This window comes from Orbicella franksi, chromosome 11 (assembly GCF_964199315.1).
Source record: "Orbicella franksi chromosome 11, jaOrbFran1.1, whole genome shotgun sequence".
Classification (NCBI taxonomy): Eukaryota; Metazoa; Cnidaria; class Anthozoa; order Scleractinia; family Merulinidae; genus Orbicella; species Orbicella franksi.
The window spans coordinates 11486901-11504221 of NC_138155.1; the positions used below are offsets into that span (position 1 = coordinate 11486901).

Below are 17321 nucleotides of genomic sequence, written 5' to 3' on the forward strand. Positions count from 1 at the left end.
AACTTGTGCCATATGTCTCAAATTTAAATATAATTGCGCCACTGATGTTTTTCTAAATTTTTTAATGGTTACCTTTTCGTTTTACCAATACAAGCCAAGTGTGGAAACATGTTACGGAACAGCCTGATTCATTTCTCAAACTCCACAATCAGAGGCTCGTCGTACAAAGAATCCTGGGGAATTCCAAAGATAGGTGGAGAGTATTCTTGGTGTCCAAGCGACAGTGACATCCGTCCATATTTGGAAATTGATCTTGGTAAGTTTTTCGTCGATAATATGACTGTATGTCAGTTAAGGAAGGAGAAAGAAAAATTTGAGCCAAGGCCTGGATTGGAGTCCCGGCTGGGAGGGGGTGGGGGGGGGGGGGGGAAGCAGGGCTACTCTTGAAAGCTTTATACCGGGAGGCTCCGCCCCGAGGTTCAAACCCTTACCCTTTTGTATATAATTTTGATAGTAAAGCTACCTTTCTTATTGAAAGAGTTACCTCTCTCGCATACCTACAGCACTGAATACCTTTTGTAAACCCTTGGAATGAAGTTAGGAACAATATTATGGGAGAACACTAAATATTATCAGAAGAGATGTTAACCAAAACCAAGTATTATTTGTTCCGTTCATAAACCCAAACTTGTGAAATCCCTACCCTTCTATACACCTGAAGCCTAAGCTGAAAGTACCCCTTTTGGGCGGAGCTTCCCCTTCCCCTACCCCTCCCCCGATTGAACCTCATTTTACCCCTTATATCGTATGTCGGTTATGGTCAGGTTCAGCCTGCACGCGAGATTCGGATCTTTATATACTTTGAAAAAGTAAATATTTCCACTTTCTCTTGACAGAGAATGAGGCGTATCTAACCAAACTTTCTGTGCAAGGAAAGAAGGGTGCAGCATATTCAGCAGATAATATTTGTGTTAATTACACTCTCGAGGGGCAAGTTACTCCTGGAAGTTCATCTTGCACGGTAAAAATATTTATTTCCATGTAAGTCTTTTATACTTTTAAAGGGGTTGGAAATATCACATAGGAAGATCTTTAAACTGCATGCCTGTTAAATTCAAAGGAGTGATTTGTGGCATGGAAGAGAAACATCAACATTTAATTTTTGAGTAAATAGGCAATATAAACAGAATGAATGAATGAAAAAGCTCGGTCATCAAAAATATACATATCGAACATTTATTACTGGTCACGAAATGTAAGCCGTTTTGTCTTGGTCGCCTAAAGGGAAGTCATGGTCCCAGGCGTTCCTAGAGTAGGGTGGAAAACCTGGAGATGAGATTGCAACAACTTGCTTTATCGTGTCCTCGAAGCCCGAGTAAACGCTCTTAGAGGGTCTAGTTTCAGGTAAAATATTTCTCTAATTCTCGAGAGAAAAATTAAGTGGTTCGGAACGGATTCGCAAACTGTCACATACCGGTCTCCGATTGACATGGTCACGTGACTGGATCCAAATCGACCAACTGACTCGTCGGGCAAACTGGTCAGCTGTTGTTGCAAACATGGCGGACAGGACGAACAGGACGGACAGTGATTTCTTAAAAGCCCAGTTGTTGACTGTTTTATTTGATGGATTCCCAGCTCTCTATGCAAAATTCCACTGCACCCGGTCATTTGAGAGCTTTCGTGGCCTCTCTTGCACAGATGGGTTGAATTTCAAGGCAGTATTATGAGCAAATTCGTTGTTTTTCGCGCGCCAGCATTTGTTCCTCTGACCTAGAGAGCACCCAAGAAAAGAGTTGACAGGCGGTAATCGTTTTGAAGTTTGTTACGGTCGGAAGATGGAGCCTGCCACTGCTTTGCAGGATCGTAGAGCTTGTGAGTGCGAATGTGGTTCCAGTGTGCCCGGCAAAGGGGGTAAGGGGCTTGTCAGTTTACTTGAAAAGTTCCAAGTACATGTAGTATTGGAAACTTCTGGGATAGCCGAACATTCGTTTGAAACTGCAAAGTGTCAACAAATCATGCCAAATAGCACCTGAAAGTAATTCTAAAGTTATACCATTGTGAATAATTTAAGCCTATACGGCTTGACATGTAATGTAACATATTGTACAAAAATAACAATTATCACAATTTGACTAAAACCAAAAAAAAGAACAAACAAACAAACAAGCAAGCAAAAAACAAAAAGCAAAAAACAAAAGACAATGAAACAAGCAAACAACAAACGGCTACAACTTATTTTCTTAATGACCGCCGACAGTTTTGCCTAATAATTGTTAGTAACATTTTTTTTAACCTTCAGCTATTCGAGCAACATTTATCTTGCAAAAAGGGGAATCACATCCATCCGCATACGTTGTCGCCACCTTTACTTGTTCAATCCGTTCGTTTGACTTCCTCGTCCAATAATGATGATGGTAAATGCATAAGGACAGATCTTGAAGGTTGCATGACCACCGTGACGGAAGGAGAAGAAATAACTGACGGTAGGAATGGAACAATATGTTCTTTCTAGAATAATTCTATGAAATAGTAATTTATAGGTGTCAACGATGAACAAATTCCCCATCACTGCATCATAGACAGGGTTGTCAATAATGGCCGTAACCTGTGACAGCTGCTACAGCTGAGTATGTTTGATAGGCCCCCGGTGCTGTGGGTGAACCCACATGCCTTTTGTTGATACAGTTCACCCATAGTGATAAAGTAACAAAGGTGAATCAAAACTTAATGATAGTGCTAGCCCTGACTATAGAGAGTATTTACATGGAGCTGAGAAAAGTTGTTATCTATTTGGTAAGATGGTCAACTCCACACATACCCCTTCCCTCTCAGTCCTTCCAGCTTTTAGTGACCAAAGTCAAGTGTTACAAATGAATCTCAAATAAACTGTCTCAGCTTACTGATCCAAAAATTGTCTGGCTCAGCCTTGCACATGCATATTTTCTCTTTGGAAATAGGCTTACAAGGAAAGCATGCATAGCTCCAAGGAAAAACCAGACAGACTTACTTGGAAGAACTTCTGTAACTATATGGTACAGCAATACATGTATGTTAAACATAGTCATTGTCTTTCAGGATGCTATGCAACTCAAAGAAGCAAATGTTGTGTTTTCCCATTTTGGTACCAAGGTCAAGAAAGTTATTCATGTATCAAGGACAATCATAACCAGCCCTGGTGTGCAACAACTGATAATTACGACCGGGATCAACTCTGGGACAACTGTCAAGGTACAAGCTTATCAGCTCCATTCCCAGGCCTTCTCTTCTTCTTAATCTCCCTAAGCGTGAAAAAAAAAAAAAAAAGGCCTGGGAATTAGGTTGCATGTTCAATTTAATTTTAATGAACCTCTTGACAATATGAGCATCAGCACAAGTAGTTAAGAGCCATAATTTATTAAGATCTCTTGATCTTAATAGGCTGAGAATTCCTCCCAGGAATACAATAGTTAATGTCTACCTCAGGTCACCCATCATTTACTTGCTGCCTCACCCTGGACTGCGCGTTCCATTGTCTCATTCAGTTGCTCGGATTTCTGCCAACCTGAATTCCCTCCCTCCCTTGGTCCTGGTTTGTCTTCTCATGGCCTCCTCTGCACCACCCAATAAAGAGTTCCAGGCAAGAGTCTGCCTGTGTGATAACTGTCTTCAACCTTCAGGGACAGGGCAGGGGGTAACTGACCCATCCCAGCAAGCAAACAAACAAACAGTCTAATTTCAAAAGAGTAGCAAGACGGTGTTCAGTTGGCAATATTTTAAAGAAAGCAAGTGGTTTTAGTGATTCACTGCAGCTCTCTTTTCCCACTGTAGGAATTTCAAGCCCTTGTGACACAAATCCATGTTTCAATGGTGGAGTTTGTGTTGAAAACCTAGAGGAGTGGACTTATCATTGTATTTGCAGTGAGCATCTAACAAATGAAAATTGCCAGGATGGTAAGTCAGTGTACGAATAAAATTAGCGCAACTCACACTTAGCCTAAAACGTGGTTGGAAGTTAAACAACTTTCCTGAACTTCATTTAGCCAATTGTTCTTTAGGCCATTTTCTCCATCCCTTGAAAATTAAGGAAGGTTGGAAATGGTCATACCACTTTGTTTTTGACAATGTAGGAAATTATTCTGTTTGGTTGGTGGATTTTGAAAAAAAAAAATAAAAAAATAAAAAAATAAATGAATAGATAAATTAATTGAATAATAAAACAAAAATTAGCAACAACAACATTGGGGGGCCGGGGGGGGGGGGGGTGGGGGACTGTGAAGTGTTATACAGGGAGGCTCCCCTGTGAGGTTCAACCCCTTACACTTTTGTATACCATTTAGACAGACTTTAATGAAGAAAAGCTACCCCTTTCACAGTCTTACTTAACAACACTGAACCCCTTTTCTGGACCCTTGGAATGAAGTTAATGAACAATTTTATGCAAAACATCAAGTATTACCAGATACAGCTACAAGGTGCACATGTTAGAAATATTTTTTTTTGGAAGGCCCCTATAAATAGTTAAATGACAGATTTAATCCCTATCCTTTCATATACCTCAACTTTTGAAATCCCTACCTTTAAAACATACCTGAAAAAGGTACCCATTTCTGGCAGAGACTTCCCGTAAGAGCAATTATAGGGAGTACCACCCCCCCCCCCCTGCCCGCCCCACAATGACATTTTAAATCTTTGCCACTATTCAACAGTATCTCCAAACTAGACTTGCCACAAGTCGACCTTTGCTTTTGTTTCCCTCGAGCGAAACCAACAGGTCAGGGAAGAACTATTAGAAAGAACTTTTAAAAAGTCTACCTCCAACCAGATTTTCATGCCAAATGTCAGGGTATATATCGCGCTTCTCTTGAAAAAGAGTACTACACGCTGCGCATGCGCAGGGAATGTTGCCACTTTTGACTGAATTTTTCTCTGCTTGGAACTCACCACGCCCTTCCATGTTGCATTGTTAGACAAGCAGTTAAGAGGGAATGTGAAATGCCCATGTTGGTCTGTAAGTTCTCTCACTGTAGCAAGTAACAAGCCCGAAATAATGATGTTTTTGTCTTGTTATTTTTTGAACGTGTTGTTATTTCTTTGTCAGATTATGACGAATGTTTTAACAGTCCGTGTCAGAACGGTGGAACGTGCATCAACACAGTTGGTGGTTACAGATGTGAATGTAACTATGGATACAGCGGACAAAACTGCCATCTAGGTAAGTGGAAACAACAGAAATAAGGTCTAAGGACAGCAAAGCAATAAAGCAAAGTAGATTCATTTGTGCGCGAATGGAAGACCTGATTGACTGTATAGAGTGAGGAATTTTCAACGAATTATACGTGAACGTTGCTTTTGTACTTATAAAGTCGAACTCACATGTTTACACTATGAATGTCTGTAGTGCCACGAGAAAGGTAGATTACTGAAAGTCGCTCAAAATGTAGCCCGTCTTAGGCTCGTTCGGTTTGTGTTTGTGACCTAGAGAGGAAGGAGACGCGAGAACGACGGATCTTGCCTCAAACCCTTCGCCTTTTTGCAATATTTCACGTGACCACCCTTTTTTCATTAATTTTTTTTTCGGAGGGGGTTAGCCCCCTTGAAGCCAGTGTTTTGCGCGACTCTCCCCCCAAAACAAGCAAACAAACAAACAAAAAAACAGCCCTCCCCCCTTTCACCTCCATAAAAATGAACGGTCGCACCGTCCCATAGATGTTTGCGATTTCATTTCTCCGTTTTCTCTTTTGTTTTAGTTTGGATTAAGAATATATACGAAACACTCGAGACAGCGTTCTACCACATTTCCTATCACCTCGAAGTTCGTCTATAATACCACACCGCGCGTCGTATTTTCAACTCTCTTATTTGTGTTTAGAATTCTGGTAACCGACATTGTCTCGTGTTTGATATATTGCTTACATTTGGGAAAATTCGTCACACTCATATATACACCGCAATTTTTTTTCCCAGATTGTAGCTACAACGAGATTGAACTGGGATTTGTTGTAGACGGTTCTTCTAGCGTACAGGCCTACGGAGATAACAACTTCCAGATGATGAAGAACTTTACGAAGAACCTTATCCTTCTATTCGATGTATCAAGCGGGGCCACACGGGTTGGATTCATTGTGTACTCAACGAATTCGACAGTTGCGTTCAAACTGGACCAGTATTCAAGCTATAACGAAGTAGAAGAGGCACTTGATAGTGTTTCTTACCCAGGAGGTGGGACTTACACGGGAAAAGCACTACATGAAGCAGCGAATAACCTCTATGACGATACCGTAGTGAGAAGAAATGTTACTAAGGTATTGGTAGTTATGACAGATGGTGTATCAACTGACGCGGTGACCCATTCTGCAGCACTCTTAAATGACAATTCTGTGCTTGTTTACGTGGTAGCGATCGGTCAGAATATTGATCACACCCAGCTCACTGAGATGGCTCACGGCAAAACGGAACATGTCTTCACAACGGAATTTTACTCCCTTGGAATTGTTATCAATGACGTCAGAGGGGCCATATGTAAAGGTACTGATTACATTTGATTGCAACATGCATATTAACTTACAGCCTTTTACTGAATGCATATGCCTCACTACTGTCTGCTGGCGCCTTATTAGTCTATGTGAGAAGAGGAGTTACAATAAATATCTCCATGTTTCGAGTTCACTCGTCGCGTCCTGGCTAAACGAGGCATAGTGGAGAGTTTTTTGTTCTCTGAGAACAGCGTTTGACTCTTTCATTTGTCAAGAACTTAGCTTTTTGTAAGAAAAATTATCTTTTTTATCAGAGTTTTGATATGCACACACGATGTGGCGTGAAAATTGTGCCTCTAACAAAATACAATAATCCAACGTGCCACTGCTGAAGCTACATGTATTTTATTCTAATTTATAGCGAGATATTTTACAATTTTTCTTTATTTTTTTCCCACGAAACGTTTTATTATTGAGTGCAGGGATGACACTAAACAGTGATTTTATTTTTTGGAATCTAAATATTTTTACTTGCTTCAGTCCTTCATGAATGTTTTTAAAAGTAATTCCGTGTTTTCTCTGGTTCTGTTCTATAGAGGTTGATAGCTGTTCTGATAACCCATGTCACTTCAGTGGTGTCTGTGAAGATGGAGGGTCAAAGTGCACATGTGCAGTAGGATTTCAGGGTGATCGATGCACTGAAGGTTTGTACTGAAAATGAAAAACATTTCGATTAAGATTCGCAAATTGTTTAAAAAGGAGGGAGAAGTGAAAATAGGTTGTCAGTGAAATGTGGGCCGGGTTGTTCGAAAGCCGGTTAACGGTAACCCAGGATTAAAAGTTAACCGAGGTAACAATTTTTCTTCTACAGAAATGTTTTTCACTGCTTATGTTTTTTGTAGTTTGATATCACTGAAGCTCAAAACTGAAGGACAAACAATGCAAAAAATAAAAATAAAATAATAATAAAAAAAAAAAACGTCACCGAAAATGTACAAAAATGAAATCAAAATTCTCGCTAACCCTGGGTTAGCTTAATCGGGCTTTGAACAACCCGGCCAAGGTTGTTAATGACTGAATAATGGGATTCCATGCCATATATGTAGGCTTAGGTATGTTTTTGATCTGACGTTTTGTTCTTCCCTGATAAAACGCAGATGTGAAGGAATGCACAGAATCGAGTGTCAGTTGTGAATCTGGAAAGAAATGCACAGAGGCGTTTGGTGGATATGAGTGCACTTGTGAAGATTCCACTCAGTACGGTGAAAATTGCGATAAAGGTCAGTAGCACCTTTAGATTATCACAAATATTTGGTAAATAATGGAATGTTATCGGTTTTCCGTGAGAGAGAGGGTGCGTTTGCGCAGTGAAAGCTATACTTGCTATTTAAAATGGGGTTGACAGGCCTGCACGACTCCTACGGCTGGTGACATTTGTGCATTTGCCGTTCCCTTTTGATTTTCCGTCTTCCGACCTTTCTTTTCTTCACACATGTATGTTTCTGAAAGGCACTTTATGGTGGAGCCGTTTGACTGTGTTGTAGTAATTTTTTAAAGGTCAGAGCACCTTTCATTGCACCTCTGTTGACCAGCAAAATTGTTAGATCGGCTATATTTAGTCACAAAATACACGCTGCTACATGTCCCACATCACTTGTTCACTTATCTTAGGGTAAAGAGTGACGTGGAATCTACAAAACAGTACTTTTTTTTACTAACCTATATTTACTTAGTAAATTCTATTTAGATAGATCTCTCTTTGCCCGTTCTGTCTAACCCTGGTCATGAGATGGTTATGGATTTTACGGCGCTGAAAACAGCGAGCCACTAGCTCAGAAACACTACGGGGATGTGTGAAATGAGCATGGAATCTTTCAGCTCTTATCTTAGACGTCTCTCATAAGTGAACTGAAGAGACAAGCTTGCGTAAATCACCGTATAACGTCTACACTCTCATTTTCTTTTATAACAGACTGCACTAAGGAGGCCACTGTGGTTTTTCTGCTTGACAGTTCACGTAACGTCGGAGAAGATAACATAGAACGTCAAGTGGAGTTCATTATCACTGTTGCTTCAACCCTTGATGTCAAAAACATCGGTGTTATCGCCTATGGCTCAGATGCCCATTATCTGATTAAACCGGGACAAGAATCCAGCTTCTCCGACTTTTCACATGTATTACGAATGGCTAATTATTCCTTGGGAAAGTACAAGAACTTAGGAAAAGCATTGATCAAATCGTCGGAAGAAGCAAAGTTTGATGATTCCAAGGTTTCAATTGTCGTCGCGATGATCGCTGGGAAGGCTGAGGATGAATACGCAGTGCCTGCTGCATTGCTTCAACAGAATCACGCGACCATCATCGGTTTGGTTTTGGGATCCAATTACAGCTTATCCCAGATAAACCATCTAGTTACAAATCCCAACGAGGAGCATATATTGAGGTCGGAGTTTGCTCATCTGAAGCATTTCGCTAGTACCACAAGAAGCGCTATCTGCAAAGGTTGGTTAAGCGAGAACGATCTCGGATAAATTAATGAATTTTAAAAACTAAAGCACGACTACCCGACCAACCAGCCGACCGAACGAACGAATGTACAAACTAGAGGAAAAACGTGCGATCGAATGAACGTACTTACAGCCGAAAGAGCGAACGAAGAAACGAATTGAGGAACGAACAAACGAACGAAAGTACGACGAGACGAAAGAACGAATTAGCAAACGTACGAACTAGGGGAAGAAACGATCGATTGGTCGATCGAAGAAACGAACGAATGGACGGACGAATGAATGAACGAACGAACGAACGAAAAAACGAACGAACGAACGAACCAAGGAACAAACAAACGAACGAACGAACGAACAAACGAGCGAACGAACGAACGAACGAACGAAAAAACAAACGAACGAACAAACGAACAAACGAACGAACAAACAAACAAACGAACGAACGACCAAACAAACAAGCGAACGAACGAACGGACGCAACAATCACTAAACGAACGAACGAACGAACAAACGGACCAACGTAGGATGGGAAAAATGACCTACTTCACTTCGTAGACGAAATATATAGAGAAGCGTATTTAATTCCGTGATTAGATTTCATACGAATTAGTACATTGAAATCTAGTTACTGAAACTTACGATCTCTACGTTCAATTATGTAAACAAAACTTGAGTGGAATTACATGTAGCCGGGGATGGGGTTTTAATCACACTGATTTGGGTCGCACTTATTGTGGAGACAGTGACCTATCAAACTTGGGTCGCAAGCTTGAGTTTCTAACAGTGCTAGTGATGGTAGCTAAACTACTTGTTTTTCACAGCGGCAAATCCGTGTTCCAGCGCCGACTGCACAGAATCAGAAATTTGTGTGAACAAATATGGAGAGAATGGAGGATATCAGTGCCTTCAAGGTGAAATTATCAGCTGCTTGTCAGATAAAATTAACTGATAAGCTAAATTAAAATGAGTGAACTAACAGTACCACAAACGTTTAAATGAAGCTAAGGAAGGCATTTTTGGTGTGCTTTGGTTTAAGGATTTGAAGTAAATATTGTATAGTCCATTCATGGGTGCATGTTTTTCGTTTTCGTTTTTCATTCAGATTCTTGCTCTCTCAATCCATGCAAAAATGGTGGCAACTGTTCGGCTGATGGCATTGGAAGATACAACTGTACATGTCCTCTAGGAATTGGAGGAGAAAACTGCACAGAAGGTACACAAATTAATTCAACTTTATCGTTTCCCTTGATTTATCCTTATCTATTGAATTTATTTTATTCCAGTTTACGTCGACTTAGGGTCAGGTTAGCTGATAGTGGTTTTCTTTCATTATTTTCATTTCTTCCCATCTCAATTTAGTACCCTTCTGTTTTCTTATTTGTGAGGCATCCTTCTTCATTCCACATTAATTTCATTATTAATAGGCCATTTCCGAGTTACCTTGTGCCTCTGATTCAAAACGAGTCCTCGTTCAAAACCTTTCAGATGAAAATGAGTTTGATTTGTATGAAAATGAACCTGTACGCGGAACACATTTTCATATGAATGGTTTCGCACAAAGACTGGTTTTGGCACAGAGGCAAAGAGCAACTCGGAAATGATCTATTGAACTCCGTATTTCTTTTAAAAGATTTACTTTTTGCTAACTGACAAGTTTGCAATTATGATTTGTCACGCTAATTTTATTCTACGTTCCTATTATAATTTTTTTCTGTTTTCAATTTACAGATGTCCTGAATGAGTGTGATTCAGGGCCCTGTATAAATGGAGGAACGTGTAATGATCGTCTTGGAAAGTTTGAGTGCGAATGTTCAAACGATTACTCTGGACGACAATGTGAACTAGGCAAGGATTTTTGTGAAATATTTAACATAATTTGTTCATTCGTCGTTTTGAATTTTTTTTGTTTCTTGGACTTTTCGTTTTAACACTGTCTGATGACTGAAGTCTCGCTTTCACGAATTTTTGCTGCTATGAAAGTTCGCTTCCGCTACATTGGCTTTCGCTACATTGGTGGTTCTTGAATCTTTGGCGAATGCGTTAACGGAATTTAGACGTACGGAAACTTTGTGAGAACAAAGAGCAAAAATCGGCGAAATTCGTTCACAGTACTTTGGGACAGTACTTTAGCTAGTTAGGCCCTCAGTATACTGAATGTCTTTTGCCAGTGTCAAAAGTAAGGTTATGCAAAGGTCACTTTTAGTGTCATTGCGACTTCGATGACAATGTCGGGGTCTGTCTATGGTTGTGTTAACGTCTATATCAATGACGGTGTCAAAGTCAATGGCAAAAGTAATTTCATTATCAGTGTTATTGTCAGTGTAATTATTGTCAAATGTCGGTGAGAATGCCAATGTGAATATTACTATCAGTGTTGATGTCAGTGATAGTGTCCATGTCGATGTCAGAATCAGTTTTGTTGTCAATGCCATGTCAATTGTCAGTGTCTCTCGCAAAGTCAATGTGAAAGTCAATGTCCATGCTAATGTCAGCGTGAATAATAAAATCTGTGAAACCATCTGCACTGGAGTTGATTTTGAAAACGTTTCTCCGCAGCTTGTGTCAGACAAACGTTCAACTTAGTCTTTGTAGTCGATGGTTCTGGAAGCATAGAATCCCAAGGAAAAGGCAACTTCCAACGTTCCAAAGACTTCATTATTGAACTTGTGCGTTCCTTCAAGATTGGGAAAAAGGACACAAACGTTGCTCTGGTATTGTACTCAAAGAAAGCCAATGTGGTGTTCGATTTAGACAAATATGATAAAGTTGACTACATTGTGAAAGCAATCGATAAAATGTCTTATCCAGGTGATTATACAAAGACTGGTTATGCGCTGGACAAAGTGCGCACAAAGGTTTTTAAGGGTCTTAAGAAGGACCGAAAATCGCTACCAAAGGTTGTGTTGGTATTGACAGATGGTATGTCACAAGATGACGTGGCAGGCCCTGCTAAAAAGCTACGTGACGAGGGTGCGACTATCATCAGTTTAGGCGTTGGTTGTTGCTATGACGACCAAGAATTGAAAGAAATGGCCTCTGATCCAGACGAGGAGCACGTGTTTGAAGTGTCTTTTTCAGCTTTGAGCGAAATTAAAGGTGTAGTGCGAGAACAGATCTGTACTGGTGAGTTTACAAAATAATCTCTGAAAAAAAGGATTGAGACATTTTTCGCCTTTGTGACAAAATAAGAGTGGAGGGTGACATACATGACATGTAACATAACTGTTACATAAAGTAGTGCGATGGAACAAGTTCAAAGTTATTGGTTTTAGTTCTTGGCCAGTTTCAATTTTCAGTATTAAAAGTTAGAAAGCATAAATTCTTTTTTTTCCCTTTTGCAACCGGCGACTTTCCTAAGTGTATTTGAGTGTTGTGAAACTACTAGCCACAATGATCTTATATCCCTTTCTCTCGATTGTTTGTAGCTGCCATGCACAGCCCTATAGTTAAATAAAATTTAATAACTTTATTTAATTGATTATAATTGAATTTTCCTCATCTTCAGTAAAGTTTGTTCAACGAACACATCGTCCACTTCAAATACATTGAAATGAATGCTCTTTTTTACAGTGCCATAGTTATGAGGTTTGCTTTATTATCAACGATTGGCAGCCGTTTATCCTGGAGGAAATTATTTTTCTTTCTTTTTTCACTTCATTCACATTTTAAATTTTCTTTCCATTCAGCGATCGACTTCTGCTATAGTGATCCGTGTCAAAATGGTGGAAAGTGCGTCAGTCTGCTGAGTGACTTTCAATGTGATTGTACACCGGAATGGGAAGGAAAAGAATGTGAATCTGGTTTGTATTTACTAGGGATGCTTCCGTATCTGTGTTACACGTGGCGGTTAAGACATGCCAATATAATAATTGCATTTAGTATAAATCTACTAGCGTTCTATCACGGATGCCGTTCTCTGATTGGCTACGCTATTCACTTTCTATTCTGTGATACATAGTGAGTAGCGTAGCAGTGTGCCCTTGTTAACAAAATGACGGCCGCTTCATGGCGTTTTCGAAGTGTCTGTGAAGAGGATTGAAATAAAGTTCTGAACGACTAGCAGATTTATACTAAAACAATTAGATTATTCCCTCTCGATTTCTATGCGTGGTAGTTGACTCGGGCGCACTATCACGCGATAGAAATCGAGAGCGAATAATCTAATTGTTTATTATATCTAGCGTTCAATACATTATTTATGTACAAGTGGATATATGAAAGGTCGTATATTTGAACTGCGGAGAAAGACACAAAGACGTGATTGATCATCACAGTTATACACACAACTTAAGCAGTCGTGAAATTTAAGCCTGGCAAAAAAAAAAAAAAAAAATCAGGCTTTAATGTCAATGCACTGCACTGGTATCGCAGAAGTCATTGGTTCGAATCCCGTTCAAGCCTGAATTTTTTTTCAGACTGTAATTTAAAAACTACTTAAGTTGTGTGTATAACTGCGATGATAAATCCTGCCTTCAAGTCTGTCTGGCAAGTATATAACTAGACTTGGCCTCCGTTGACCTTTGAAGGCTGAGAAAATATCCGCGATGCTCGAAACCCTAGCGCGATTAGGGGGACCGGAAGAGAAACGCGCTGCGACTGGCTACGGCCGCGAAGAATTTTGAGAAAGTGTAGTAAATATCTGAATAGATTTCGATGTAAACAGGCTCTTTGCACGATTCGTTCACATGGTTTAAAATCACACATGTTGGGACGTAAGTTGCACAGTGGAACTTCCAAAACAAAGGCAGGTCAAGGTGTACTGGTACAGGCTGCTTTGTTTTGGAAGTCCCACTGTGCAACTTGCGTCCCAGCATGTGTGATTTTGTGCCATGTGACTGGATCGTGCAAAGGGTCTGTTAAACCTGCAATTAAACAGTTAGGCAATTACTGAGAGAAAAGGGTAAATGATTGGTAAGTTATGATAATTTACGGTATCAGAAAATCAAGGTGTCTTTTATTGTTAGATGTCGATGAATGTGCAGCCGGTGTGACTCATTGTTCCGAAAACCAAGTTTGTCAGAACTTTCCTGGAGGCTCGACATGTCTGTGTTCAAGCAATCGATATAGGGAAAATTGCACCACGCGTGAGTAATGTCAAATTTTCCGCTCGTAATGGCACCTGATCATGCCATGATAACGTGTTATTTCAGGTTTAGACGTTTCGGCAATACCATACATCACATATGTAAGCACAAACCCCCTTTACTTTGGAACTTGCCCGTGGCTATTATCTGTGCAGGGAAAACGAACAGATTGGGTGAGTCCAACCTTTCCTGATTGGATAAGACTCATTTGAACATCGGGCCAGCGATGAACATCGCATTATCGGGCCACTTAATGGACGTTTCCGCTCATGGGAGATCGAGAGTAGATTTTTTAAGGTGGTCGGGAACATAACGGTGTGCTCGTGTTCGGGGATGGGGACCCTTGCACGGTTACTGGAGGGGTCCTCCTATTTACGAGAGGTTCGTACTTCAAATATCCCTTTTATATTCGTGAACTTGTTTTAGTCACGAAAGAAAAATTTTACCTGAAGTTACCATAAGCGATTTGTTGTTGCTCAAGCAGTGTGCACTTGTTTTTGTTTCAAAGGGGAAAAAGGCAATAAGAAAAAATAACAACAAAACAAAACAACAACAACAACAACAACAACAACAACAAACAGAAACTAACAGCTGGTATTAGGGGATGCAGATTTTGAGAAATCTGTCAGTTTTCATTGCAAAGTGCAGAAAATATAAAGAGTAATGTAACTTGCTCTGTCTATGCCTTTTCACAACACAGAATGCCAATCTACCCAAGTTGATGTGGCCTTCCTGTTGGACAGCTCTGGAAGCATAGAAAGTTCTGGGGAGCATAATTACCAGATCATGAAAGACTTCATCAAAGGGATTGTCAGATCGTTTGTAATTGGTCCGGATGACACGACAGTTGCTGTGGCAACATTTTCCAGCAAGTCCAAGTTTAAGATCCACTTTGATTTTACAAAGTACACCACAACAGCAGACATTGTTGATGCTATTCAAAATATCCCTTTTTATGATGGATATACTTATACGGGTGATGCCTTGAATCATCTAAGAACAGACCTCTTTCCACTGGCAAGGGCGGACGTCCCTCACATCCTCATTGTCCTTACTGACGGTCGCGCACGAGACAAAGTAAAAGACCCAGCAAAGCGTCTCCATGACATGGGAGTGCATATCATTGCTGTTGGTGTTGGCGATGCAGATTATAAGGAACTGGAGGAGATTGCAAGCGACCCTGATGATGAGAATGTCTTTACCACAAGTTTTGATTCAATTGTAAATCTTGCTGGTTCTATCCTCGAGGACGTTTGTAAAGGTGAGCAATGCATCTATTGTCAGAGTTTTCCACAATGTCTGGGTCATATTCGTTGATCTTCGAAAGGGTTCGGGTGATCTTTGGAAGTGCTCGGAAAACGTCCATTTACCTTCGGCTATCTTTGGAAGGCTTCAGGTGAACTTCGACCACCTTTGCCACACCTTGGATTACCATCGGCAGTCATGAGTGTCTTCGTACCAACTTGGGATATCTTCGTTGTAATTTGCACTGGTATTTCAAATCTGCTCTAGTGTTTCAAATTTGCACTGATATTGCATGAAAACTTCACTCCTTTTTAGCCAGTCAGAATCGAGTAATTCAATCGAGTGTATTATTAAAACTTTGAAGGGATTCGTTCTTGATTTTTAATGGTTCTTCATAAACGTTGACCTTTTTGTTTTCAAGACGATTCTGACGTTCTTTGTTACTTGTTTTCAGTGGTTGATCATTGTTTTGGAAGCCCCTGCAGAAATAACGGCACATGTTCTAATGCCTTGAATGACTACAACTGCACATGCCCGGCGGGTTTTTCAGGAAAAAGCTGCGAGGGTTAGTAAAACTGACTCTCTCTGAGATTATCGGTTCATGTGATTGTTTCGTTATTATAAATTTCAACAAACATGGTGAAGTGTCTATGAGTGTTGTGGAAGTGACGTGAGAGTGGACGACAAATAGTAGCAACGAAAAGGAGACCTACACTTGTGTTTGTCATTGTTAAGGCGATTCAATTTGTTGTGGACCTATTAAGACCCTTAAAGGAGCTCAGTCACGGAAATTATCCTTACCTTGAAGGAAACCTGAAAATAGTAGTTTACTAAGATAGAAAACACCAAAGAGATAATAATAAACCATAAAGGAACAAGGATTGTTGAGGATAGAGAAGATTGAAATGGATTACAAACGACGAACTTGAAATATCTCGGCTAAAAATTTCAAGATGTGCAAACGGTGACCTGCTTCTTTAATTAAGAATCTCTCCTATTTTCTAGTTAGGAACCACTGTTACGTTAGTCCCTGTCAGAACAACGGAACCTGTCACAATCTTCCTGACAGCTACACATGTGATTGTCCTGTAGGATCTTCAGGGCTAAACTGCGAAGGTAAGTCGCTTGTGAATTTGGGTCGGGTTTCATTTTCCATGCACGATAAGCCTTGCCTTGTCGTTATTAATGAGAGAGAATGAAAAACACGAACAAACAAACAAACAAACAAATAAACAAACAAAACAACTACAACAACAAAAAGTGTATCTTTAGGAAAATAGTCTAAATATTATATCTAAAAAAAATGTTAATTTGTTGCTGTTGATAGTAATCAATACACATAGCTACGCCTAACTAGTTCACAAGCATGCCACTTGAAATGAAAGAAACAAATATATCAATTAAGCATAAAACCCCAACTGGCGGGTCGCAGTTGGCCATTAACGAGCATGACCGAAGAGTTGAACTGAGGTCTACCGAGAAACAACTCCAGCTGAGTGGTCAGGGCGGGACTTGAACCCCCGACCTCTGTATTTCAAGTCCGGTGCCCTAAACACTCGGTCACGCAGCCTCCTCTGAAGATATATCTATGGTACGTAAAATAGTGATAGACTGTTTTGCTGTGTTTTCAGTCATAGATTACTGCTTCAACTCACCGTGTCAAAATGATGGAACATGCCATAATCTCGCAGATAACTACACTTGTGACTGCCCTGATCAATATACGGGACATAGCTGCGAAGGTCAGTCTCATAAATAATTAAACAGCAACAGATAACAGCCACGGGAAATTCCCGTTATCTCATTTGGTCGAGGGATCGAAAAAAAAAAAATACTGTTGTTGCTGTTTTTTTGGTGGACATTAATTACAGTACGTTGGAACAATTCTCACTAGCATACTTCCTTGTTTTCAGAAATGGACCATTGCTATGATGGTCCATGCCAAAACAATGGAACATGCCACAATCATTTGGAAAACTACACTTGTACTTGTCTTGAGGAATTTACAGGACCAAACTGTGAAGGTATGTCTCCGAGTAAATTAAAGCCTTGTAATTCTCATCTATTCCTTTCTACGCCATAAGTGCCT

The 17321-nt window shown here is 40.1% G+C and overlaps 3 protein-coding genes across 3 annotated transcripts in view; all 3 read left to right on the forward strand.

Annotated features, from left to right (window-relative positions):
- The window catches only part of LOC145502093 (uncharacterized), an 11489-nt gene extending 7436 nt beyond the window's left edge, over positions 1-4053 (forward strand). Inside the window, exons 5-8 of the mRNA XM_081481375.1 lie at positions 95-256; positions 837-961; positions 2243-2426; positions 3019-4053. Coding sequence (XP_081337501.1) covers positions 95-256; positions 837-961; positions 2243-2426; positions 3019-3260 — 713 coding nt within the window. The 3' untranslated portion in view covers positions 3261-4053. The remainder of the gene's footprint in view (positions 1-94; positions 257-836; positions 962-2242; positions 2427-3018) is intronic.
- On the forward strand, positions 3301-11486 carry LOC145502094 (von Willebrand factor A domain-containing protein 2-like). Its single transcript, XM_081481376.1, has 11 exons — positions 3301-3316; positions 3751-3873; positions 4961-5134; positions 5887-6447; positions 6992-7099; positions 7553-7675; positions 8368-8898; positions 9725-9814; positions 10006-10116; positions 10632-10704; positions 11276-11486. Exons 1-11 carry the CDS (start codon positions 3301-3303, stop codon positions 11484-11486), a joined length of 2121 nt encoding a protein of 706 aa, XP_081337502.1.
- LOC145460294 (matrilin-1-like) lies at positions 11278-17315 on the forward strand. The gene is made up of 8 exons (XM_081445050.1): positions 11278-12026; positions 12590-12703; positions 13868-13987; positions 14688-15248; positions 15687-15797; positions 16238-16348; positions 16864-16974; positions 17146-17315. Exons 1-8 carry the CDS (start codon positions 11699-11701, stop codon positions 17313-17315), a joined length of 1626 nt encoding a protein of 541 aa, XP_081301176.1. The 5' UTR covers positions 11278-11698.
- The last annotated feature ends 6 nt before the right edge of the window (positions 17316-17321 follow it).